This window comes from Typopeltis vanoorti, chromosome 6 (assembly GCF_054136105.1).
Source record: "Typopeltis vanoorti isolate ZY-2024b chromosome 6, IOZ_Tvanoo_1.0, whole genome shotgun sequence".
Taxonomy (NCBI): domain Eukaryota; kingdom Metazoa; phylum Arthropoda; class Arachnida; order Uropygi; family Thelyphonidae; genus Typopeltis; species Typopeltis vanoorti.
Window position 1 is genome coordinate 102,898,301 of NC_143554.1, and position 27,913 is coordinate 102,926,213.

The 27,913-nt window shown below is 35.5% G+C and overlaps 1 protein-coding gene across 2 annotated transcripts in view; it reads right to left on the reverse strand.

The window, feature by feature from the left end:
• LOC150105765 (alpha-1,3-mannosyl-glycoprotein 4-beta-N-acetylglucosaminyltransferase B-like) overlaps positions 1–27,913 on the reverse strand; it is a 305,129-nt gene that overhangs the window by 141,815 nt on the left and 135,401 nt on the right. For both annotated transcript variants that reach the window (XM_090393561.1, XM_090393560.1), the window contains exon 6: positions 22,673–22,748. In XM_090393561.1, coding sequence (XP_090249687.1) covers positions 22,673–22,748 — 76 coding nt within the window. The remainder of the gene's footprint in view (positions 1–22,672; positions 22,749–27,913) is intronic.

Consider the following 27,913-nt stretch of genomic DNA (forward strand, 5'->3'; position numbering starts at 1 on the left):
GGTCGTGAGTCAACGACTACCTGTATAGCGTTTATTGTATTTTGAGGGGAGTCTTCAAAGAGAAGTCAGGTCAGATGGTTATGATTAGGGTGTTCCAGGATAAGATGTTAGGCACTTGTTAGTATATTCATAAATGATTTAGGTTCAAATATTAAGAGTAAAATTTCTTCATAATAATCTTGTAAAGCTGGACAGTGTGATCATGGTCTTAAAATGAAAGATCAGACAAGAGTAGCTGGGTTTACAATTTAATGTGAACAAATGTAAATACACATGACTTGGTAAGTGGCAGCACAATTAGTAACTACTTAATATTGCTTACTCATACCCAATGTATTTATTTATGTCCATGAAATTTTGGTTTATTTTATTTATTGATAATTACTTCTGGCATATTTATTATTAGTCAGAGATTTGTTTTTGTTTCTAATTAGCCAGAGAGAAAGACCATCTCTTCAGGGGGTACCAAAGTAAAAAAGAGATGCAACAAAACATTCTTTGGTGATGTATTACTCATGACTCATAATCACTCAGTGAAGTGGTTACATTTGGAGTACAAACAAACATGCATCATAGTAAAGTGTAAAAGACATTATTAGTAAGGACTTGCAAAATACATTCAAATCTCTATAAATTTTGATTAAGTAAAGAGAGGAAATTTTAATGCTTCTTGAAAAGACAATGCTGAATTGGTTTGCAGAGGGAGATGTGAGAAAGATGCATGTCAGCAGAAATATCTCAGAAGGCATAGATCATATTTTCTGATTAAAGAGGAGGAAAAAAAAAAGGGGGGGGGGGGAGGGGGATCCAAAATTACACATTCAAATTTATGGGTGGTTTAGGCATTTCTAGACTACAACTGGGATCAATCCAACTATAAGCCATTTTCAAAATTAGAGAAACAACTACCGTGTTATAGTAAAACTTCAGTTTAATATAAATTAAAATAACCACCCATCATTTCAACCTTCATATCAAGGTCACCATATGAAGTATACACACATATACAAAGAAACAAGCTACATTATAATTGGTGTCACTTTATCTACATAGTATGATAAAGTGACACCAATCTGGTCAACTGTTAACACTACTGACCTGACATCAGGTGGAAAAAACTTACATCAAAGCTAGAATCCTGCTATCTGTTAAATTACAAAATATTAAGAGAGAGAGAGATATTAAGTTAGAGAGCAACTTAATATCTCTAACTCATTATCTGTCAATGTAAAGGTGTCATATAATTATTCTCAGATAAATAAGAACAAAAACAGCATAGATGGTGTCCAATAAGGGCTGAAATTATTGTCCTAAAGTAAGAGTTTGCTGGAGAACTTGGAAGATCGTATGTACACTGAATGTGTGCCATCCAAATTCTTGGGATTTCTATGCCACCATTATTGTTTTGATTAGGAAGGTTGATCAAAATTTCACATAGTTCCTTAAATTTGATTCAAGTATGCTTTACCAAAATTATTCAATTTAATGTGCTCTTTTTCTTCTTCTTTTTTAATGGATTGGAATTGTGCGTAATAATATACGAGAAATCTGAAAGGTCAGTACAAGTGGAGGACACCTTAACCAAGTGGTACAACAGAAAGAGAGAGTGGAGTAAAAAAGGAATGCAATCTGTACCGGACTTGTTCAATCTTACACTTCTCCTTGTGGACATGTATAATGCGATGCATTAAGGGAAGGGTCACTACCCAGAGAGGTTTTGACCTTTACTGAAGTCTCCTCAGTGGGAGACTGACCCAGAGGTGGTGATACTAAGGTGAAAGTAATGGAGAAGTCATATTTCCATATATCAGTTGCCAAAAGGTGTCACACCTTACTAAAATTCTCTGGATTATAGAGATAAGTTGATGGAAGTTTTTTCACTTGGCTATGATATCAATTTGCATTATAAGATACTAAGGCAAATGATGAGGTTTTGCTTTGTTTGCTTACACTTGAATGAAGGATTAAAACAAATATATAACTGGTAGCATAGCCAAGTGAAAAAACTTCCATCAATCAGTAAGGCCTTAAACAAAGAAGTCTCCAAAATCAAAATATGTGGGGAAAATATAACAAATTTAAAATTTGCAGATGACATTGCATTACTTGCAAGGCATTGAAGACCTACAATGTATTTCTGATAAAATAAAGGAAAAAATTTATATTTGGATTAAACCTAAATATAGATAAAACAAAAATTATGCAATTACGAAAAAGAAACGCCAATCAAAATTGAAATTGATAGCAAGAATCTAGAGCAGGTAGAAAACATCACCTACCTCGGAGGAATAATCGAGTACAATGGCAAAACTCCTCCATGTGACGAATTAGCCAAGCATCCCAAACTTTTGAACGACTAAATAAAATAAAATATGGAAGTCAAGAGATAGGAATCAATGAGATAATGGTCCTCCTAATACTTCTCTATGGAAGTGAATCCTGGAATCTCAAAAAAGCTGAAGAGAAAAAAATTATTAACTACTGAAATGGGTTGGCTAAGAAGATTAATTGCAGTATCTCTGCTGGATATAGGAACGAAGACATAAGGAAATGACTAAAACAAGAAATAACAATAATAGACAAAATCCAAGAAAGAAGACTGCGATGGTTTAGCCATGTGACCAGAATGGGAACAGAAAGATTATCAACTAAGCCCTGTATACTGTACAATGATGAAAGGTAAAAGATTCAAAGGGCAGCCCAGAATTAGATGGATAGACAAAATAAAAGAGGACCTGAAAACCAAATCACAACAAGAGACACCAAACTGGACAGAATTGTTCAGACTCTCCAGAAACAGATAAGTGGAAAGAGTTCATTCGGCCTCATCATCATCCACATAAATGATGGAAGAGAGAAGAGGATGACAAACATGATTAAGTTTCAACTCCCAGTGGGTTTAAAAATACCAGCTGGATCCATGGAATTTTTCCAGATTGGTTCTTGAATTATTTTATGCCATTAAAAGGATAATATCTTAAGACAAAGAACTTGGAAGCAAAAGCTCTCTTATTTATCAATAATGCATTAACTCATAACTTCAAACTTCAGTATTCTGCATTATAAGTAACTTTTTTTTTCTCTACACACCACCACTAATTCATCTAAATGATCAATATATCATAGCAAACTTTAAGATGAAGTGGCCATAAGCTCATATTTGAATAAAATTTCATGGTGACTGATCATGATGGCAAGCTGGCATTAAAAAAATTATGGAAGAGTTATTCAGAGATGTTGCAGATAGTTGCAAAGAAATGAAAAATGCAAGCCATAAATTGTTAGTGGCAAGAAAACAAATGAAGCCATGTGACCTTCTCCCTCAGATACTGTGCTCAATTTTAAATTGTTTGAACCCATCAAACAACAAAGAGAAGCTGAAGAAGTGATACAAGGAGCAATGGGAAAATCTCAGCCAAGAGGTGACATCAGAAGATGTGGAGGTGCTTATCCAGTTTCATTCCAAAGCCCTCTCTAAAGTAGAAATCCTTGATATTGATAAAACTGTATTAGAACCTATATATATATATATATATATATTACACAAAGAAAACAAAAAAAAACTCATGATGCAAAATCTGAAGGAAACTACTGATGAGGCACATGACCCGAAGATATTATTGCCTTGATATGATCTTTGGGAACTGATTTGCATACTGAACCATGTGTTTATCCTGAATGAGAAACAAAATAGGCAAAAACCGATTGTATCCCTTAAGAAGAAACTAATTCACTTCTGCTAACTTCAGAAGAGTCAAAAATCTCCTCCACATCAGGCATCCATTTTTTTTTTTGCCAAGAAGCAGCTAGCCTCAGCACAGTGGAAAGCTCCATGGTTTCTTCTTTTGCAGGTAAGCAAAGTGACTATGATTCCCAAATAACTAGAAAGATGACTTCACCCAATGAAACTAACATTCTGTTATAGGTAACACCCTTTACTTGTCTCACTGAAGGTACAACAATATTCATCAAGATAATGAATTAACCAGAGATAGTGCTGTGTGAACAAGTTGCCAAACAAAACTTTTCATTTAAATGTGTTTTTTTTTATTTTATTAAAATGCAACAGATAATTATATTTTGTTTTGTAAGCAGGATTTCAAAAAAAAAAGATATTTTGCATTTAAATGTTTTGTTATATTTTCAACTTTTTTTTTTAATTAAAGTGTAGTTGTTTAATTTAGCATACATACTTTCTTTTGAAAAAAGGAAAGGTCACAAAAGCATTTTGTTTTAAATATTCACTATCTGTTTCAAAAATGGAAAAACGTAAGTAGGCATAATAATAAATTAAAAGAAACAGAAAGCTCACATTTAAATAACTTAATATTTAATGGTAAAATATATGCCTATTTGTCAAAAGCATTTCAGTACAGAAATGAAACAGCATAATATATAATTAACTTGTACACGCTGTTATAGTCATGCAGAGTCACACCACCACACTAGTCAAAAATTTGAACTATTAAACCTTTCTTGCCTGTGCTTTACAGATGGTCCACTATATAAAGTATTGCATCATTTCAAGTCAACCTTCTTATTAAACGTTTTTAGTGCAGCTTTTATTAATAAAGGCTCCCATTTACTAAGTTTTCAACCTCTTTAGAATTCCTGCTTCTTTTACTAAAAAAATTACTAGTATTCCACTGCTTTTATATAAAAAGAATATCTGATTGCACTGTAAAAACTTTTGAACCTATCAACATGTATATGGCATTTTGCCTTATTAGAAAAATCTCCATCTTTTTCTCTTAATCGAAAAGACAAACTTCCTCCACTTACTTTTTGAAGTGTTTACCAGATTCCTTGCTTTTGTCATCATCATCAAATTCCTGACATGTACCCTCAAGGGGGTGTACAGGATATGATAGTACTACATAAAAAATTTACATCATTACTAATTTCTTATCTACAATTTTCCTGCAAATCAGTCAATGTTATATTCCTGCAAATCAGTCAGATCTTATATTTCTATCATCTAAGGCACTTTGTACCGTATCCATCCATTTATATCTTGGTCTTCCTCTGGGTTGTTTTCCTGCCAACCTGGCAGAGAACACTTGTTTTGCTAATCTTTCCTCGCCCATTCTGTTTACGTGATCATACCACCTGAGATTAGCTCTGCCAACGCATTCCTGGATGCTGACAATGTCAAGTTCTTTCCTAATATCCTCGTTTTTAATATGATATTGCCATTGATGCCATCTGTTCACACCTATAATCTTTCTCAGAAATCTTATATCTGCGGTCTCTAGTCTTTGGTCAAGTGTTTTACATCTGACCCAGATCTCAGATCCATAAGTTAAAACTGGTTTGAACACCGTCTTGAATATAGCTAATTTAGTGTTCCGACTAATTTCTCTCTTATTCCATATGAATTTATTCAATTGACTTCCTACCATACCAGCTTTGTTGATTCTGTTGTCTATTTCCATATTTAATGTACCATCTTCACTAAAAATCGTGCCTAAGTAGCTGAAATGTTTTAGTTGTTCCACAGGTTACCCATTCAAAACACAGTTGGCATTTTAAACGATTCTAGCTATTTTCATTGTCTTTGTCTTTTTATTGCTGACCTTCATACAATATATCTATTACAACAGTTATTCAATTTAGTCAGGGGATCTTGCAAACTTGTAGCGGATTTATTTAGAAGTATAACAACGTCCGCATAAAGCAAAGAGCTGACATTAACATCTCCAATTCTGATATCATGTTTAATACCACTTTCCTTCATAATGTGATCCACATAGATAATGAATAACAGAGAGCATAATGTACATCCTTGTCTCACACCAGATTTAACATTAAACCATCTTCCTGTGCTTCCTTGAATTCTAACTGCTGACTTGCAACTCAAATAAAGACTAAGTATTGCTTGATATAATGCCACATTGACACCATATAACTGTAGTGTATTGAATAGCTTCTCACTCTTGGCACCTTGTCATATGCCTTTCCTAGATCGACAAAACTTAAATACAGATCTTTGTTATATTCCCCATGCTTTCTCAACTAATTGTTGTAAAGGGAAGATCTGATCCTGATAGCCTCTATTTGGCCTGAATCCAGCTTGTTCTTCACCAAGCATTTCTTCCACAATTCCTCTTAACTGTTTCTCAAGTATACTTGCATAGATCTTGCCAGGAACACTCAGTAAGGGAAAACCTCTGTAATTCTCACTTTCAGCTTTATTTCCCTTTTTATATATGGGTTAGACCTCTACTCCAATCATCAGGAATTCTTCTCTCTGTCCAGGCCTTCTGAACTATGCAGTGCAGCCATTGTGAGACTTTTATACCACCATCCTTCAACATTTCTGGATGAATATCATCTACTCCTGCTGCCTTTCCACATTTCAAGCCTTTGGTGGAATGGAGAACTTCTTGACAAGTTATTCATTCAGTATCTAACATGTGAGCTTTACAAAACAACAAAGAAATTTGCATAATATCTGCTTACCAATGGAAGGTGAGAAACACATAAGTTGTTGTATGTGAAAGTGTATGTATATCAGTATGTGTAATGTATTGAAATTATTTATTGTCAAACGGTAAGCTAAAATCAAGAATTATGTCAGATTAGCAATTCATGTAAAGGAATAATAGCTTAATTTATGTATTATTAAGCTACAAAAAAAAATCGTAAGTCGTTAGGTAAAAAATGACTAATAGGATCAACAGTCATATCTAAGTCGCAAGTGCCTGTCGTAATGCCGAAGGCTGCAGCTTATGGGGAAGGCTGACGTAAGTGCCTTTCCTCGAAAACAACACCTAATAGCAAGGAGAGAAAGCAAGGGATCAACCTAAAGGCGAGGTACGTTATGGATTGTGCGAAAAAACAATACAGAAAAAGAGAGCACTGAGAAAGAATATTTAAGGCAATATGCACCAAGCTCTGGTCTTTTTTTCTGTTTTCTTTGGGGATTTTGGAGATCGAGGAATCTTGACGAGTGATCGGAGATAGGGCAAGCCAAGGGTGCTATGTCGACGGACAGCCGTCCGTATTCATGACTTGTGCTGAGAGGTATTCCGTGGAGACCCGTACAAGAATCAACAGCTCATGTAGAATGGTGCCAAATGCTGAATGAACCATCCGAGTGAGCGAAGGCTCGTAGTTCCAGCCATTTCCTGATTTGTGTCCGGTAGCAGAGAACAGAACAACCCAGTCACGAGACCTGACCCAGAACCAGTCAAGAAGAAGGATGACCCGAGCAATACGTGGCAGCTAATAGACCTTTGGAGGGACTTGGTAAAATAAAGATCCTTTCGTTTTATATCTTGAGATTGCTTGAAGGTAGAATTTGTATCTTGATAAAGCAAGACTGAGGACATTTTAGAGAACTTTGACAGGATAGAGTAATTAATACAGCCAATTCTATTAGACAAAGAATTGTATATGATAAATCTCTAACTTGTATATGATTGTAGTGAAAACCCTTTGTTAATTGAGTAAATTTAACTAAGAGAGAAATAGAAATGAGTTGTGAAATATCTATTTAAAGTAAATGTGAATGAAGGAACTCGACTTGAGTGTGCCATTGTCTAATTATCCATTTGTATTACATGATTTTGCATGTCAGTTTATGTAAGAAGGTTAGATTAGTATTGAGCAGTTTGTATAGCTTAGCATAAGACATTCACTTAGCTAGCAATTCAGAAGTTTCAATAACTTAATACAAGATTTAATGTACCTGTCTTTCAGCATTGATAAACATGTTTTGTTATTTGAACCTGAGTCTTGCCTGAATTCAAGTTGTCAAACTACCACTTGTGAAAATAGAACCAAATAGCGGGAAGGAGCTTAGATAATTATATAATGGAGATTACATCGTAGGTCATGACTGCAAAGTACCGAGATCTATATACTCGTTTGTGAATTCTAGATTAACGTATATGCCTAAAACCTAGGAATATTTTCCTGAGCTTGAATTATATTCTTGTTATAGGAAGCTGGCTGGCGCAGTTAAAATATAAATTTACCAGTTTCTGAAGACGAAATATCCCTAGGAGCCAAACTGGATTATATATTAAGGAGAAAGATATAAGATTAAGGTAGAAGGATATAGAGGGAACTGGATCAAAATTGGATCATACTAAATACGTACTCTAATAAAGAAATTAAAATACAGAGACATAACAATGCTTTTTCTACTTAAAGTATGGATATGTATTCCTGACTGCATGCCCCAAAAAAAAAAAATCAGCGTTTTTTTACCATTGTGCTGTCATCACTGCTTGTTTCATTTAGCAGTTTTTCAAAGTAATTACTCCATACTTCAAGGATATCTTTTTCTCCCGTTTTCATTTCACCTTTATCATCTCTAACTCCTTTCACAGCACTCTTTCCTCCATTCCTAAGCTTCTTCAACAACCTCCAGAATATTTTGCCACGTTCTTGATATTTATTTTCTATATTCTTGTCTTCCCATGACTTTTGTTTATTTACACAGTGTTTGGCGTTCTTGCATTTGTCTCTATATTCTCTAAGAGCACAAGCTGACTTATTTGACAGGAACTTTTGATATGCTTTCTTCTTTTCCTTCACTGCCTCTTTAACTTCCTGTGTCCACCAGGGAGTTCTGATTTTTTTATCCTTGCAGACAACCTCACCGCATGCCTCTCTGGCTGAATCAATCAATGTTTTCTTCAGAGTTTGCCACCGAATCTCCAAGGTTTGATTCCTGTTCTCAAACTCTTTCATTTTTTCTTCAATAATCTTTGTGTATTTTAGTCTACAGTTCGCATCTGAGAGCTGCTCAATTTTTATTCACTTTAAAACTTTCTTACATGTTATTTTTTTCAATATGAAATTCAATTTTATCCTGCGGAAGAATAAATAGTGATCACTTCCAATTTCAAATCCTGTGTACACCCTGGTGCAGGACACCAGAGTACACTGATGTCCTGCACCAGGACATCAGTGTACTCTGATGTCCTGGTGAAAACATCGCTATCAACAATAACATAGTCAATGAGACTTTTCTTATTCCTTGCATCTTCTCTCCATGTGAATTTGTGCACATTTTTATGTTGGAACATGGTGTTAGTAATAACCAGTCCATGTCCTGAGCAGAAATCTAACAGGCATTTGCCATTATCTTTGCTCTTTTCTCCAAATTTTCCCAAAATATTTTTGTATGTCTCACAAGCATTTCCTACTCTGCTATTTAGATCCCCAACAAGGACCAACCTTTACATAAGATTATAATTGAATGAATGAAATTAGTTGACAATTTCGTTACCTTACTACAGCAGCTATTGCAGTACCTTTTTAGAATCTTTCTATTAATTTTAGGCTATGTTGTCTCATGTCTGTACAAATAATAGAAAGATGTATTCTTGATACATATGCAAAACTTTTAACATTAATGTTATTTAATATGGGTTTTCTGTTTATTTTTATTTGTCATCTATCAGCAATGGCTAAAATGAGGCTTGTGAGTGCATGATACTAATGAGGTTGTTTGCTGCAGCTCTCGTGGTAATTTTGGTTTTTAATGTGTTTATCATAAAATACAAAAATTCATGACATATATGCAATATTTTTCCCAGACATATCAATACATATAACATACCTAAAATACAATAGATAAAAATACATATACATAAATACAAACAAATATAAAAAAAAAAAAAAAAAAAAAAGAAAATTGGAATTGACAATAAAATACACCATCTATAGCATTTTATTCTATGTCACAGACACCAAAGAGAATGTAATTAACAGCAATTGTCACTTACCAGTATTCAGCAATACCCCACAAATTACCCTTTGGTGTTGTGCTATGATGAGTATGTTTTAAAATTAATTTCTATGGTAAAACACTGGTTACATTTTTTAGCTTTAGTAGCCTAAATCTAATGTCGAAAATCATCAGTTGTTTAAAATGACCAAACAAATGAAGTGTAAGAAATGGAAATTTTACCTTTAATGCTAAGGGTAAGAATCCAGTGTATCTTCTCTATCACATGACAGAGAAGTCTTAAAATTTTTAGAAAATATCTTGCAGCTCACAAACAAATGTGGCTTTCAAAGAAACAAACCTGACCACCCCTGTACTATATCATTATAGCAACATTAAAGCAATATTTAGATAATTTTCTTAAAAAAAAAAAAAATGGTCCTGTTGTTTATGAAGCATGAAATTCTTTTACATTTCTTTGATCCCAATTAATCTTGGTAAATGGACATCCAAGATATTAGAATATGCTTTGTAGCTGAGTTAGTATCAATAATGCTCTTCAGTTGGAAAGACGTGGATACAAATAATGAAAGTGACTGAGCCAGTCTTATGAGGAAAACAAAAGCTTATTCCTTCTGGAATCTCAGCTTCATTCAATACAAAAACGGATATAGACAAACCAGTCAGATAACACACTTTGACAAACATAGCAGATTTTGCAGACAGAATTCGATGCATGATCATGACATTAATTAGGTCTATATGAAACCAAGTTAGTTACTTGGCTGTAATAGGTCATTAGGTCTAACACATTAACGGGGAAGTGATGTAGTGCTAGTTATGTTGATTGAACAGGGTGGGCCTTGGAAAGAGCAATGAATACAAGGATTTGGATATTTTGTTGGAAAAAAAAATTTAAGTTCAGGAATTGTATTGGTAAAACAATTACTAAAAGTGAAAGTAAATAGTCTATTTACTTTCTTTCCGCCAATAAGAAAAACACACCAGCAACAACAACAAAAATATCCCTGAAATCGAGGTCATATTTATCAATTTCCAAGAATAATGAACACAAACTACATTGCTCTGAATCATTAGTGAGAAAAATCACCCAATATGCCACAAAAAAGACCCTATCTACTCTTTCCTTCATGGCAATTAAACAAAATAAATTAATTCTCAATACTCTTATATCAAACAAATTCCCTGATACTCTCAAACCAACCCAACTCCTCTTAATACATCATTTCATAAACCTAGCTCACAGGTAGTTTTCTCTGATCTACATCTGAAGATGTTTTAAAACCAAACAGTCAGTAAGCAGTAATGTTGATGGCTTGCCATGTATATAATAGGTTTTTGTTGTTCCTATTATTCCTTATTTTTGGTAGTTTTAAATTCATATGAGGATTGTTCAATAAGTCTGTGCAAAAATGAAGAAAACGATTATTTTGGGACAAAATTTTTATTTTTCAACATATTCTCTATACACTTAGTCCAACAACTAAGTGTATAGACCTTAAAACGCTCTAGTTTTTTGAACCTTCCATGTAGTATGATTTGTCCAACTCTTCAAAATAGGCAGTTGTTTCAGCAATCACCTATCATTTGATGAAAATCTCTTTCATGACAGCCATTTTTTCATGTTTGGAAACAGATAGTAGTCTGAGGGAGTCAAATCTGGAGAGTGTGTGGAGTGTGTGTGTGGGGGAAGGGGATGCGAAAGGACTTTGGTAGCATAAATCGAACAATTTTGCAACAGTTCACACACGTTGACGCTTTTGATCCAGTGCGAGCAAACGGGGCACCCATCTTGTGGATAGTTTTCTCATATGTAAATGTTCATGTAAAACATTATGTATGTGGTCATTTGAGATGCCCACAGCCTTAGCAATTTCACGCACCTTCACTCTTCTTCATCCATCACAATATCATGGATTTTTTCAATAATTTCTAGAGTAGTGACCTCAACAGGACATCCAGAACATTCAGTGTCACTTGTGCTCATATGGCCACTTCGAAGTTACTAAACCACTTATAAACCATTCTAATCGAAGGTGCAGACTCACCATAATGTTTATCAAGTTTAGCTTTGGTTTCCTGAGCCGTTTTGCCTTTCAAAAAGTAATGTTTAATCACTACACGAAATTCTTTCTCATTCATTTTTCACAAATCACGGTACTTGATCAATTCAAATGAACGCCAAACACAGAGTAATAGATCTATCTGACTGAAACTTAGTATGTGATCCTCTAACAGTTGCCAGCAACTAAAAATAACCTCGATATGTCCTGGGTGCACCATCTTTTAGACTTTGCACGGACTTATCGAGCAGACCTTGTAGTTAGCATAATTAATTTTCTTGTCTTAGTTTTCATTCCTATTTTTCAGCCATCCGATAAGCATTTCTATTCTCAGATATTCAGATTTTTTTTATGTCAAACGTGTAATCATATACCATCTCAGCTCTATCAAGTCCTGTACCAAGTATTATGCCTTGTTTACCTTCAAAAAATGCACCTAGGTATGCCAAATTAATAATTCTTCTTTAATTAATTATTAAACTTAAATGGCTTTCCTCTCATTTCCAGTTTAACTTACTTTATTACCTATTTTTATATATAATTTCACTAAAAACTGTGCCTAAAGAGCTTTTTTTTTTCCTACAGTTTTTTTCGCTGTGAAGTTTTCCATGTTCCTTCCTATCTTAAAAATTTGTCATTTCACTGTCGATTTTCATACTAAGTCTAATATAGTAATTATTCAATTCAGTTAAAGAGAGCTGAGGACTTATACCACTTAGTAAATTCAAGTCTCTACACTAAAATATCAGAAAGTAAACTGACTGCACAAAGTAAAGAGCTAAGTTTAATATCACCAAGTTTAATATTAGGTTCAATGCCATTTTCCTTCATATTGTGATCCAAACAGATAATGAATAAAGTGAAGCTAACATACACCTGTGTACCCTTGCACCTTACACCCTGATTTTGCACTGAATCTCTTCCTGTACATTTCTTCAAATTCTAACGGATGATTTACCACTTCAATATATATATCTGGTTGGAAACACCTGGGTTCAAATCCTGTCCAGGATGTGAAGAACATTTATAAGGGCTTTTCAACTGAAGGTGAGTTAATGGTCTGATATGGAGGCGGCAGGATTTTCACTCAAGAGAACACTGGTTTTTCATACTGCAACACAGACAAACAAGGCCAGAAGAACTCATACAATTAACAGACATAATATGCAAGCCCAAAAATAGTCCAAAAGAGGACAATTTGGCTGAATGATGACAACCTTCCCCACAAAGACTGTTTCTGCATTGCATCTTTACACACACAGTCACTCTCATGGGTAATGCTCAGCAGAACTGGCATAGATCATTCCCCCCCCTTCACTAATTTATGCTAAACTTATAACTTCAGGAGTAGCCACTCAACAACCATTTACCAGTTCAACTGTTAACTCACCAAATCTGATACTCCGGTTCATGTTCCATCTACCTTTGTTCTCTGGAATAGCTTTGAAGTAGCCCCAGTTTAAGGCCTACAGTTCTTCAAAAAGATAATCAACAGGTTCTTCTCTTTCTTAACTGTTGCTCACACAGATAGCATCAATTTACTATATGTTCTGATCCATATGTATTTCTAACAACATATGGATTAGAGAGCTAAGTTAGAAATAAAACTACTAATTTAGTGACCACTGATATAAGAATTCTGAGGAAAACTAATGGAGTGAAGAGATAACATTAATTGGCAGAACAACATGCCACAACAAAATGAATATACGAGAGTGGTCTGAAAGGTTCTCGGCCTCAATCATAGATGGCAACACTATTGAAAAGATTCTTTTTTTCCTAAGTTGGTACATCTGTCATAAGCATCCATGTGAAATTGCAAGTCATTCTATCAAGTAGTTTGTTATATACAGCTGTCTGAAGCAGAAGTGTTGTCTGTATCCCTTGAAATGGTAAAATTGAGTATTATGCAGTTATAAAATTCTTTGTGAAAGAAGGTTTAACGCCAAAAGAAATTCATTCAAAGTTCATAAAAGTTTATGGGCACTCTTCTCCTTCGTTTTCAACAATTAAGAAATGGGCTGCCGAGTTTAAACATGGCCGTACCAGCCTTGAAGATGATACACGTGAAGGACATCCAAAAAGTGTAATAACACCAGAAATCATTCATTAAGTGTACGATTTTGGATGACTGCCAAGTCAAAGTGAGTGAAAGTGCTGACTCTATAGGCATTTCAAAAGAATGTGCAGGATATAATTTTCATGAAGAATTGCATATGAAAAAAGCTTTGTGCAAGATGGTTTCCGTGCTTGCTCACAGCAGATCAAAAATGCACTCGCATGAAAATCTCTGAACAGTGCTTGGAGCATTTTAACAAGAATAAAACTGATTTTGTGCATCAATTTATTACTATGGATGAGAATTAGATTCCCCATTAAACACCAGAATCCAAACAGCAGTCAAAACAGCGGACAGAAGCCGGCTGTTCAGCACCAAAGACGACAAAGTTGGTTCCATCAGCAGGAAAGGTCATGGGATCAGTGTTTTGGAATGCTAAAGGCATTTTGTTTATTAATTATCTTGTAAAGGGTAAAACAATAACCGGGGAATATTATTACAATCTTTTAACTAGACTAGATGAAAAAATTTGTGAGAAAAGACCCGGTTTGCAGAAGAAAAATAATCATCTTTCATCATGACAATGCACCTGCACACACAAGTTTTTTTTTGGCAATGGGAAAATTAAGGGACCTGACCTATGAATTGTTGGAACATCCACCCTATTCCCCAGATTTGGCTCCCTCTGACTTCTGTCTCTTCCCAAAACTAAAACTCTTCCTCGCTGGTCAGCATTTTCTTTGAATCAAGAGGTGATTGCAGCTGTAGAGGGGTATTTTGCAGATCTTACTGAGAATCGCTACAGGGATGGGATAATGGTGCTGGAGCATCACTTGAATAAATGTATTAGTCTTAACGAGATTATGTTGTTAGTATGTTGTGTGGTTAGATGATAATAAAGGATTGAATGTGTGTAGAAAATGTAGGGAGAATGCGGAATTGAAGTGTATTTTGGATCGTGAGTGTGATATTTTTGTCAACCTTCAGAATGAAAGAAACAGGGATATGACAGGAAACGGCAAGGTTGTACATGAAAATTGTGAGAGTGTGAATGTAGAAAGTGTGAATGATAGTATAAATGGTTTCTCAGAGAACAAAAAAGATGAGATAGATGCATTGAGTGAGATCGCGTTGTTGAATAGTGCGATAGAAAGAGCAAAACAGCAGCTAGAGTGCATGAACAAAAGTAGACTGAATGAACCAACCAATAATAAAAGGTATGACAGGAAAAATAGACGTATGAATGTGAACATGAACAAAATGAAGGATAGAGTGCTGTATGGAGACTCGTTAGTACGAGGTGTGTTAGTAGAGGATTTGACAAAATCGTACCAACCTGGTGCGACCATAAAGGACGTAACTGCGTCTATTAGAGAGCAAAAGGAAAGGGTGAAAGAAATGATTGTTGTGGCAGGTACGAATGATTTGAAAGGAGATAAAATGGAAATGATAGAAGACCTGAATGAATTGTTTGAGGTAGCAAAAGAAAAGAGTGAGAGAGTTAGAATGATTAGTCTTTTGCCACGGTATGACAGTGAAATGTTTAAAAGGAGGGCTATAATTGCAAATGACTTTATGCGTGGGTTATGTATGACGAGTGGTGTGGAATTTGTGGATGTGTGGAGTGAGTTTGATGGGCGAAAGGATCTATATAAGATGGATGGCTTGCATTTGAATGGTTACGGTGTAAGAAGACTTGAGAAAGTGTTGCTGAATGTAGTGGATGTGCAAACTCAGGGAAACTAGATTTGTTAGGGGGGGGGGAGTAGAGATACAGTCCTTATGGAGGCAGTTGAATGTAAGAATGAATATAATATGCCAGAGCAAATAAGGACAACAAATCTGAGTGGGATAGTTAATATAAGGCATCAAGGTAGGGTTGGGGCTAATGGGGGTCTTAAATTCATGTACACTAATACTAGGAGTATTAGGAACAAGAAGGAAGAGTTTTTGGCCATGGTTGGCACTTCCAGACCACAGGTTATAGGTATTAGTGAAACATGGCTGACTGTAGATGATATAACTAGTGGGATTGAATGTGATGGGTATAGTGTGTTCAGGAATGACAGAGAGAATAAAATGGGGGAAGGAGTATTGTTGATGATAGCGGATGAGCTCCAGCCAAGGAGAATAGAAGTTGAATTGCAGGATAGAGAAAAGAGCACATTTGAGGCCATTTGGTGTGAGATTGTGGCTAGCAGAACTAAATATACAATTGGGTGCTGCTATAGACCAGGTGATGGAAAAGATGGTGGTGACAGTATGCACAAGCAAATAGAAGAAATGGGTGGAAGGAGGGTGATTATTATGGGAGATTTCAACTATGGTCACATTGATTAGAGTGAGGAGAGAACACACGGAAGGAAGGAACTGGATTTTATGCAGTTATTAAGGGATAACTATCTGCGAAAGCATGTAATGGAAAATACTAGGGGTCAGAGAGTGCTTGACCTAGTAATTACATCTGAGGATTTGGCTGTAACAAATATGACCACATTGCCACCAATCGGTGAGAGTGATCATAGGGTCTTAACTTGGGAGGTGGCTAAAGGTGTAGAATTTTCAATTAAGACAGGGTACATGTGGAATTATCGGGCTGGAAAGTATGACAAGCTTAGGAGTTTGATTGGTTCAGTGCCATGGCATGTACAACTGCAAGGACTAGAAGTTGATAGTGCATGGGAGGTAGTTAAGAAGTGCTTGCATGAAGCAATGGCTGACTGTATACCTAGAGTCCGAATAATAAATCAAGTAGGGGTTAAATGGATGAATAACACCATTAAGCTTGAGTTGCAAAAAAAGAAACAACTATGGAGGGAATTTAAGGAGAAGGGTGACCGGCAGGCACATGAACGGTATAAAGCACAGGCCAGAAGGGTGACGAGTGTGGTAAGAAAAGCAAAAAAGGATTACGAAAGAACATTGGCCATGCAGGCTAAAGAGAATCCTAAACAGTTTTTTAGATATGTAGCAAGTAAAAGGAAAAATGTACATGGCAGATTGATTTTAAAGAATGCCAATGGTAGGGAGGTAACTGAATCAGTTGAGATAGTTGAGTTACTGAGTGAACACTTTGCAAAAGTATATCATCCAGGTGGTGACATTGCAGAAACGAATAAACCAGTAGATTATACGGGAATTGTGGTTAATGAAGTGGAGGTGAGTAGTCTATTGCATAACCTCAATGTCAATACATCTGTGGGATTGGATGGTATACCAGCTCGTGTTGTACGAGAAGCAGCTAAAGAATTGTCAGTACCCTTGACCATTTTGTTTAATTTGAGTCTCGGGTCTGGGTTAGTCCTGAGCGGGTGGAAAGAGGGGAAAATAGTTCCACTGCATAAAGGTGGTTCCAAGACTGCTGTAGTAAATTACCGACCGATTAGCATATCAGGAATCATTGTCAAGGTCTTAGAGAAAATAGTCAAGAGGAAAATACAAGATTGGATAGAAGAAAATGGGATACTGTATCGGGGACAGCATGGTTTTGTGAAGGGTAGGTCATGCCTCAGTAACTTGCTCACGTATTATAACACAGTGACGGCTGAACTGGATAAGGGTAATGGGTTTACGGTGATTCTACTGGACCTTGCCAAGGCCTTTGACAGGATTCCACATGGAATTCTAATCAGTAAATTGCAGCATATGGGAATGGACATAGGGTTGGTGAGATGGATAGGAGGGTGGTTGACGGAGAGATATCAGAGAGTGGTTTACTCAGGAGTAGAGTCCACAAGACGGCCTGTGACTAGTGGTGTGCCACAAGGATCTGTTCTTGGACCACTGCTGTTTAATTTGTTCATAAATGATATAGGAAATGATCTGAGAGGAACAGTTCATTTGTTTGCGGATGATGCGAAGTTGGGTAGGGCAATAGTGAATGCAGATGACGTCAAAATTTTGCAGGATGATTTGGATAGATTGGAGGTCTGGGCTAAGGAGAATGGATGTCAGTTTAATGTGGCAAAATGTAAGGTTATGCATTTTGGGGTGAAAAGATTGGCGGCAGTTTACTGCATTGGTGGAACCCTGCTCCAGGAAATTGATGAGGCACGAGATTTAGGAGTGTTGGTAGATAAGGAATTGAAATTTAGGGGACACATTGCAAAAGTGACCAAAACAGCTCATCAAATCACTTGGTTGCTGAAGAATACGATGACAAGCAGAGACAAGCAGGTTATTGTTCCTCTGTATCGAGCCTTGATAAGACCCCATCTAGACTACTGTGCTCAGATTTGGTCACCTAGATTTCTTCTTGATGGGGAGGAGGTGGAGAGGATCCAGAGGCGAGTGACCAAGATGATAGCAGGTCTGTGGAATGAACCGTATGAGAACAGGTTGAGGATTTGTGGGTTGCAAAAATTGGTTGATAGGCGGAGGAGGGGAGATATGATTGAGACATTCAAATTACTGAAGGATTTCTATAAAATTAATTCAGAAGATATTTTTGAGTACAGGGCTGGTTGTGGGAGGACTAGGGGACATCCATGGAAACTGGGCAAAAGTGTGGTTAGTAAAGGTGTTAGAGCTGGGTTCTTTACTTTTAGACTAGTGAATGAGTGGAATGCGCTCCCTGAGTCTGTGGTGGATGCTGTGACAGTGAATGAGTTTAAGGCGAGGTATGATAGATACTGTATGAATGTCAAATAGTTGTGATGAATATGATTTGGGGCCTCCCTCGATGAGTCCAATGACTCCCTGGAGTTGCCCGTAATAATAGTAATAATAGTAATGTTGAAAAATAAAAATTTTGAATTTATAAATTCCTTTTTTCATTGTTAGGCCAAGAACTTTTCAGACCACCCTCGTATATATTAGAAAAGAACTTGAGATTATTACGTTCAACATTTGTAAGTAAAACTAATATGGTGCAGTCTCTTAAACAAACTGGAAAATTAGTAGAACAAGTATTTGAGCAAAACTGGCAGGCCTAGGGAACAAAACATAGTTGAGGTAACAGAGCTTTGGAATAACTAAAAGTAAGATCTGATAAAATCAGTCAAGTAACAAATAACAGATAAGCAGAAAGTAGTGAATTTTTATTGCATAATATATGTGCATACCTTTCTTTAAGGGTATTCATCTGAAAATGATGTTCAAAATCTTAGAGAAAGCTACAACATGTCACTGAAAATACTTTTTCAACGTTAACTGTCTGGTCAGGTAAGCAGATAGTGTACACACTCTCTAACCAACAGGCTACAAGTTTGAATCCCACAGTAATCATATATACCTCCACATTTTAAATTATGTAAAATCACCACCTTGCTTGTTAAAGGCCTGAAAAAAAAAAAAAAAAGTATACTATGTTTCATCTCTACAGCATGATTTCTGGATTTGTTCCACAGCCATTCATGGTACTAATAGTAACACAGTACAGGCTTAGAACTTTCATGGGTTGGATTCATTCCAGCATGGAACAATGGAACTGGAATATGCTAGCAAACTACAGGTGCATTTTGATTAATGACAATAAACAGTTAAAATGCATATAAATGGTTAAAAACAGTTAAGTTTTTAGGTAATATGCTTGGAAAAAAAAACAAAGTTTTTTTAAGATTTTTTTTTTCTTCAAAATCTTTAACTAAGCAAAATCATCTAAAGCCATTTAGGATTTAATATTCAAAATCATGTTACAAAAAATCTTTCAGAAAAGACTTTGTAATAATACCAAGATATAAAGCTAGAAAACCTTTAAATTGGCAAATTAAGTAATACATGAATATATTAAAGATCTGTCATCTTTTTTATAGCTAAAAAAATGAAACTTGAAGTTTAAATTTCTCAAACCTTTAAATAATGCAGTAAGCAATTATTCACTGCAGAATAATAATTACTCTAATCATATGTACAACTAGAATAAAATAATATAGAAAAACAGAAGGATAAGTAGTTTTGATTTTATATTAGATCATAATATACAAATTGATGTGACACTAAAAAAATAATAGTAAATAAATCAAAATAAACAGATGAGAAACATTCTAAACCAGGGGTCGGCAACTGGCGGCCCATAAAAGGTTGACCATACTTATATGGCATTGTGGCCCGTATGTTGATTTTTTTGAATAATACATTTTATAATATGAATAATAAATTAAAAATAATTTTATACCTATACTTTGTGATATCGTCGTGAAACTTAGCGAGAAAGGTGATTTCATTCGACGACAACCGATATTTTGGCGCATTTTGCAGTCGCATTCCCTGGTCTGTCTTTTAATATAAATCAATGACAGCAACTAAAAATAAATATTTTTTTTTATATATCCTCAGAAATATACATCTTATGAAGACATTTTCAGAAGATATATATTTGATAAAAATAATTTCAAAAATGGGTTCAAGAAAACGTAAAATTGCAGATGAAGGAAATTTTAATGATGAATGGAACAGCAAGTTCTTTATTGAAAATGGGGGTAAGCCCATTTGTCTTATTGGTCATAAAAGTGTTGCTGTTATGAAAGAATATAATATCAGACGTCATTACGAGAATGAACATGAAAGCCAATATAAGGATTTGAACTGTGAACTTAGAAAAAAATCAAATTAATAAATTACAAGCTTCTTTGACTGCTCAGCAGAACATATTTAAGAAGCAAAGTATTCTTAATGAATCGGCTGCAAAAGGAAGGAAACCCTTATACAGATTCAGAATTTATTAAACTATGTTTATTAGCTGTAATTGAACAAATATGCCGAGAAAAAGAAGACGTTATTTCAAGATATTAGTTTATCTGCCAGGACTTATAGAAGGCGAGAAGAAGAAACAAGTACCAATTTATTTGAGCAGCTTAAATTTAAAGCAAAATCATTTGATTGTTACATTCTGGCAATGGATGAAAGTACTTACGCCATAGTTAATGATATTTATTCCATTGCATTAGGAAGTGGAGAGGATCCAGAGACGAGTGACCAAGATGATAGCAGGTCTGTGGAACGAACCTTATGAGAATAGGTTGAAGATTTGTGGGTTGCAGAGATTGGATGATAGGCGAAGGAGGGGTATGATTGAGACATTCAAATTACTGAAGGGTTTCTATAAGATTGATCCAGAAGATATTTTTGAAAATATGACTGGTGGTGGGAGGACTAGGGGCCATGCATGTAAGCTGGGAAAGAGCGTGGTTGACAAGGGTGTTAGAGCTAAGTTTTTTACTTGGAGAGTGGTGAATGAGTGGAATAAGCTTCCAGAGTCTGTTGTGGGTGCTACGACAGTGAATGAGTTCAAGGCAAGGTATGATAGATACTGTGTCAATGTCGAATAGTTGTTCTTGACATGATGTTAGGGCCTCCCTTGATGAGTCTGTCGACTCCTTGGAGTTGCACGGAACAATAATAATAATAATAATTATTATTATTCGTGGCATCGATAATGACATTCATGAAGAATTGGCCAGTTTGTGTAGTTTAAAAATGGTACTACAACTGGCAATGATTTATTCATAAAAGTAAAAAACTATTGACTCTTTAGAATTGGACTGGAAAAAATTAAAAAGTGTGACAACCGATGGTGGAAGAAATATGTGTGGCTCTAACACAGGTGTAGTAGGTTGAATTTGTGCGGAATTACAGAATTTAGGTTATGATAATCCAATGGTGTTCCATTGCATCCTTCATCAGGAAGCACTCTGTTGCAAAATTTAATCATCATTGAAAGACGTTATGGACATCGTGATATCAACTGTAAATTACATCCGACGCAATGGTTTGAAACACCGCCAATTTCAAGAATTTTTAATTGAAACAGAATCGGAGTACATGTATAAGGACGTTATCTACTAATCTGCTGTTAGATGGTTAAGCAGAGGTGCTGTGCTAAAAAGATTTTTTTAATTTACATGTAGAAATAGATATTTTCATGACGGAACACGAAAATACTGTCCCACAAATATCGGATAAAAAATGGATTATGTCTCTTGCATTTCTGGTAGATATTACAACGTACCTTAATGAATTTAATTTGAACCTGCAGAGCCAAGGTAAATTAACAGCAGAACTGTTTTCTGACATAAAAGCTTTTGAAGGCAAACTATGTCTGTTGAAGAAACATATGATGGAAGAAAATCTACATCATTATACATGTTGCAAATCTGCATCTGCAGTTGGATGGCAAACATGAAAGGAAACTTTTGTTGGTATTATTGAAGATTTACAAAGCGAATTTTCATAAAAATAGCATCGAAATGCGATTATTTTTGAACCCTTTTAATGTCGATATTGATGACGTACCAAACCAACTACAGATGGAAGTTTTGGAATTACAACACAATGAAACATTAGAGAACGCATTTTCGTTAGAAAATATCAAAATTTTTATCAATGCTTACCAAAAAATTTTGAAGGATTAATCAGTTTCGCTAAGATGATAGTCGCATTTGGAAGCACATACATTTGTGAACAAGCATTTTCTGCCAGAGTTTTAGAAAAAATAAACTTTCTTCTCGACTGACTGATGAATATTTGCATGCTTCAATTCGAATTTGCACCTCAAGTTATAAAGTGAATGTAGATAATTTGACTAAGGGAAAACAATCACAAAATTCAAATTAAGCAGGGAGACACCCATAGTGTGATGCATAAATTATATTACTTTGTTTTTATGTGATAATAATTTTTCATTGAGTTTCATATCTCGTACTTTAAAATTTTCTGCGCTTTTTAAGATTGACATAATAAAAATTGGCAACTTAAGTAATTTTTCACTCACTATTTTCTCTTAATTAAATGCTTGCGGTCCGATTATTAAAAATAAAAAGCGAATGTGGCCTGCGACCTGAAAAGGCTGCCGACCCCTATTCTAAACCATATGACTGTATTCAAAAAAACCATTTAACCACCAACCTGAACATAAAAAGTGCCTTTAGCTTGCGCATACATCATTAAATATGCAAAGTCCAAATTCTGTTTTGTTCTCCATCTGCAACAACAATATGAACTGTCAGTTATTTACATATAGGGTTTGATCAAGAAAATATGCAAATAAACTAGGAAGCAATGTAGGAAGCAATGTATATAATTTAGCTATAACATTCATTTTAGAAATTATGGACTTTACAACCATGTTATAAATAACTTTTAATTTCCCGACGTTTCGATCTTCATATTAAGATCATCATCTGGAGTATATACAAGGACAAGCTGAGTTACATTAAACACAGTAAGCTAAAGAAACAAATGATTTGATCACCTGTTATTCTATTGGCATGACTTCTAGTGAAAGAAAAAAAAAGTACATTACAAATTAATTAATTATTTAGAAACTACATCAAAGCTAAATTCTATTTAAGATAACATGAGAAAAACATTCTTTCTTATAGATAGTCTTCTTTCAGTAACAATGATGATGTCCTATTTTTAACATTACAATTGTTATTTCAGATTTAAGATTCTGTTAGATGGATTATCTACAGTCCTCTTTATAGTTAACTCTTAGAGAGAAAGGTTCTGTGGGTAGAATATGTGCCTTCCATATGCTTGGGATTTTTAGACCATCATTATTGTTCAGATTTGGGTGGTTGATAAGAATCTCACAGGCTTCCTTAAATTTGCGTTCATACCATGTTTTGGTGTGATGTAAACAACTGGTGCTTTTCCAGTCAATTCTATGTAAAGTGTTCAGGGCATGATCAGAAAGGCCAACTTCACCATAGTTATTATATTTAGCGTGTCAGTTATGTTCCTTTTGTCTGATAGGAATTGTGCATCCTGTTTCCCCTATATATGGTATATTACAGATGAAATAAATACGGTATACTCCAGGGTGGGTCAGCAGAAGGAATGGGTCTTTGGATGAGATGAGTAAGCTTTTTGATGAGTTGAGTAAGCCAACGGACATATTTGAATTTCTCATTAACATTAACAACCAATTAACAACATTAACAACCAATCAGAAGCAAGATGCAACAGGAGCCACCAATCGCCGGCAGGTAACAGTAACATAGTCAAACTATCCAACCATGCCTTAAACAAAGATGAACTCTTGCTACTCAGCAAAGGTCTAACTTTTTCCATGGTACCCACATCGATGAACAAACTGGATTTTATTTGTAATATTGAAAGCGGCTTAAGATTCATCCCAAATAACATAGCATACAAAACATATTTAGAAACTGCAAACATTTTAAATATAAATCATAAGAAAACAATAACAAGTAACTTAATGAAACACGAATTAATGGTGGTTTGAAATCATTAAAATCAAATCCAAACATCATAATAACTAGAGCCAGTAAAGGAAGTGCCACTTATTTAGAAAAAAATGAATCTGCTAGTCTCAGACAATAGTACATATCAATGTGTTAACTATGAACCAACCAATAGAATAAAAAAGAAAACAGAGAAACTACTTATATCTATTACTACATGGCCTGAAGATACAGTCAAAAAACTACTTCCACACAACAATCATTCCCCGAGAATTTACACTGTACCAAAAATACATAAACAAAACACACCACTCCATTCGGGCTATCTATACCTTCGACCAATAGTCGAAGGTATAGATAGAACGAATTATCACCTAGCCAAGAAATTAGCGGTAACACTCAAGGAGTTGGTAGGTCATTGGCCCTCCTATATCAGAAACACACAACATTTCATAAACATAATCAAAGACATTCCATTAGAAAAAGTTGATTTATTAGTCAGTTTTGATGTCTCTGCCCTCTTTATGAATGTCCCAATCAATGACACAATCCTTCTTTTACAGAACAGATTCTCTCCAGATATCACGGCACTCTTTGCACATGTATTACGTTCTGGTTATTTTGTATGGCAAAATTCTTTCTACCTACAAAAATAAGGCACAGCCATGAGCTTTCCATTATCCCCCCTCCCCCATTGCTAACCTTTATATGGTACATTTTGAGCAACATGCTCTAGATTCCTCTCCTTTAAAACCCAAAGTGGCTTAGATACATTGACGATATTTTCGCGATCTGGTCCAATGGCGGCCAGACACTTTCCTTAGCCACCTAAACAAACAACACAAACACATACATAATATAACAAGCGAAAAGGCTATTTTAATATGGAATTTACCATCTCCTTTAAACAAACACATACAGTTCACAATTGAGATTGAAAAACAGAACACACTACCGTTTCTAGATACACTTTGCCTTCTGGCAGTCTTTCCTACAGTGTTTACTGGAAACCGACACACACTGGCCAATATATACACAAACTCCTACCACCACCCAACACAAAAACTAGCTGTTATTAATACTCTAAAAAAAAAAAAAAAAAAAAAAAAGGGGGGGGGGGCTTTGAAGATCTGCTCCAATGAACATGCACTAAAAGAAGAATTTAAAGTTATCAGCAATACCTTAATAAAAATGGTTACAGCCGTCAACGTATCTAAGCCAGACAAAAGTCTGGCTTAGATACGTTGACAATATTTTCGCGATCTGGTCCAATGGCGGCCAGACACTTTCCTTAGCCACCTAAACAAACATGATGTATGAAAAAAGAAACAAATTTCCCGCCAAATGTTAGCTCAATTCTTTGTTAAGAAGTAGAATAATAAATTTATATTCTGAATATGTTTTATTGTCTTTCAGCTTCATGGTTTTCCTTTAACTAGACCCGGAGACATACCCTAATTCTTTTATAAAAAAAATCAAGGGTCAAAAAAACAACAACTGAGGAACGAATTATACATTTTCCCACAGGTTATTATATTCGATTAGTGGGTTTTTCGATTAATGTGCCTGTTTTAAAGAATGCATTAGGCGCACTAATCAAGGGATTGCTGTATCAAGAGTGACATTTCTCTAAATCTTTCCAGTATCCAAAGGCAAGCAAGGAGGTTTACTGTAGAATGTGAGTGGCAGAATCCATACTGGTAATCACTAACTGATCAGTCTCCAGATAGTGAAGCTTACTACATTAATCTTCTTAATCACTTTTGAGAGTACTGAGATGATAGTAATGGGACAATAGTTGATGGCTGACTTTTATCTCACTTTTTAGGGAGAGGATGGATAAAGGCTTGCTTCCATCCTGTTGGGTGGATGCCAGATGAATATGACAGCTTATATTGGTCTGGTTCAAGGTAATTTTGTGTGCTATTGTGTATTTGCAAAGCTCCTGTGTGATTTGCAAATTTTTTCTGATATACTTACTTTTCATAAATTAATTGGTGTATTTTTTGTATATCATTGTAGTTTTTAGTGAATTTATTATATTTAGTGCATTTAGTAATGGGGAGGACTGAGAAGTTCTGATAACCACCAAGAACAAAAATGATAGTAAAGGAAATGATATAACCACAAGAAAGAACAATCTTAAAAGTTCGCAGTAAGCAAAACTCTAAGATCGAGAACTACGAATCTATGAGTTTCATATATACTGAAACACTATTGGCTTATTATATGCTTACTAGCAGTTGAACAAGAAGGGATATGTATCCCCTTATTTATTATTAAGGATGCCAGAAAAATAGCCGTTTGGCTTTCAATATATGTTATAATATAATATACAAACACACCTTTATGGCATTCGTATAGTAAAGGTATGCAAGTTCTTTTCACTTAAACCTTGTTATCTTCAAGGTCTACCTACTCACTGATGAGACCTCAAAAAAGGTTGAAACCGGTCTGAGTAGTGACCTCTCCTCATAATGTAATTACAGTATTACATCCCCTAGGGGCTGTGTTTTTACATTATGAGAAAATATCAAGGATAGTGAGGGAGCTTGCTTCACCTTTGCTTCGAGTTACCTTGGTGTTGTACTACCAAGTGGTCATTTACACTTGGATTCACCGACAGTTTTTCGGTATATATGAAACTCATAGATTCGTAGTTCTCGATCTTAGAGTTTTGCTTACTGGCAGTTGAACAACAAGGGATTTTGTGAACATAAAGGACGTCAGCGAATCTATTCGACTGCAAAAACAGAGGGTGAAAGAGATGATAATCATGGCAGGAACGAATGATTTGAAAGAGGACAAAATGGAAATGATAGAGGATGTGAGGGAGTTGTTTGAGGTAGCAAAAGAGAAGAGTGAGAGATTTAGGATGGTGAGTAGCTTACCGCGATATGACAGCAAAGTGTTTAGAAGGAGGGCCATAATTGCCAATGACTTTATGCGTAGGTTATGCATGGAGAGTGGTGTGGAATTTGTGGATGTGTGGAATGAGTTCGATGGGCGAAAGGACTTATATAAGATGGATGGGTTACATTTGAATGGAGTTGGTGTACGGAGACTTGAAAGAGTGTTGATGAATGATGTGGAAATGGATGTACAGACTCAGGGAAACTAGATTTATTAAGAGGGGGGGAGTAGATATGCAGACTTTAGGGGGGGGCAGTATATTATGCCTGGGCGAGTACGACGGAAAACAAATCAGAATGGGATAGTTAGTATAAGGCATCAAAGTAGGGATGGGACAAATGGGCTTCTGCGATTCATGTACACTAATGCCAGGAGTATTAGGAACAAGAAGGAAGAGTTTTTGGCCATGGTTGGCACTTCCAGGCCACAGGTTGTCGGTATTAGTGAAACATGGCTGAAAGAAGATAATAAAGCTAGTGGGATTGAATGTGATGGGTATAGTGTGTTCAGGAGTGACAGGGTGAATAAAAGGGGGGGGAGTGTTATTGATGATAGCTGATGAGCTTCAGCCAAGGAGCATAGAAGTTGAACTGCAGGATGGGGAAAAAAGCACATTTGAGGCTGTTTGGTGTGAGATAGAATCTAGCAGAATAAAATATACAATTGGGTGCTGCTATAAACCAGGTGATGGAGTGGATGGTGGGGATAGTATGCATAAGCAAATAGAAGAAATGAGTGGAAGGAGGGTAATTATTATGGGTGATTTCAATTATGGTAACATTGACTGGAAAGAGAAGAGGGCACATGGGAGGAAGGAATTGGATTTTATGCAGCTATTAAGGGACAACTATCTACGGCAACATGTATTGGAAAATACCAGGGGGCACAGAGTGCTGGACCTAGTAATTGCAACTGAGAATGTAGCTGTAACGAACATGACCATGTTGCCACCAAATGGTGAGAGTGACCATAAGGTCATGACTTGGGAGGTGGCTAAAGGAGTCAAATTTACAATTAAGAGGGT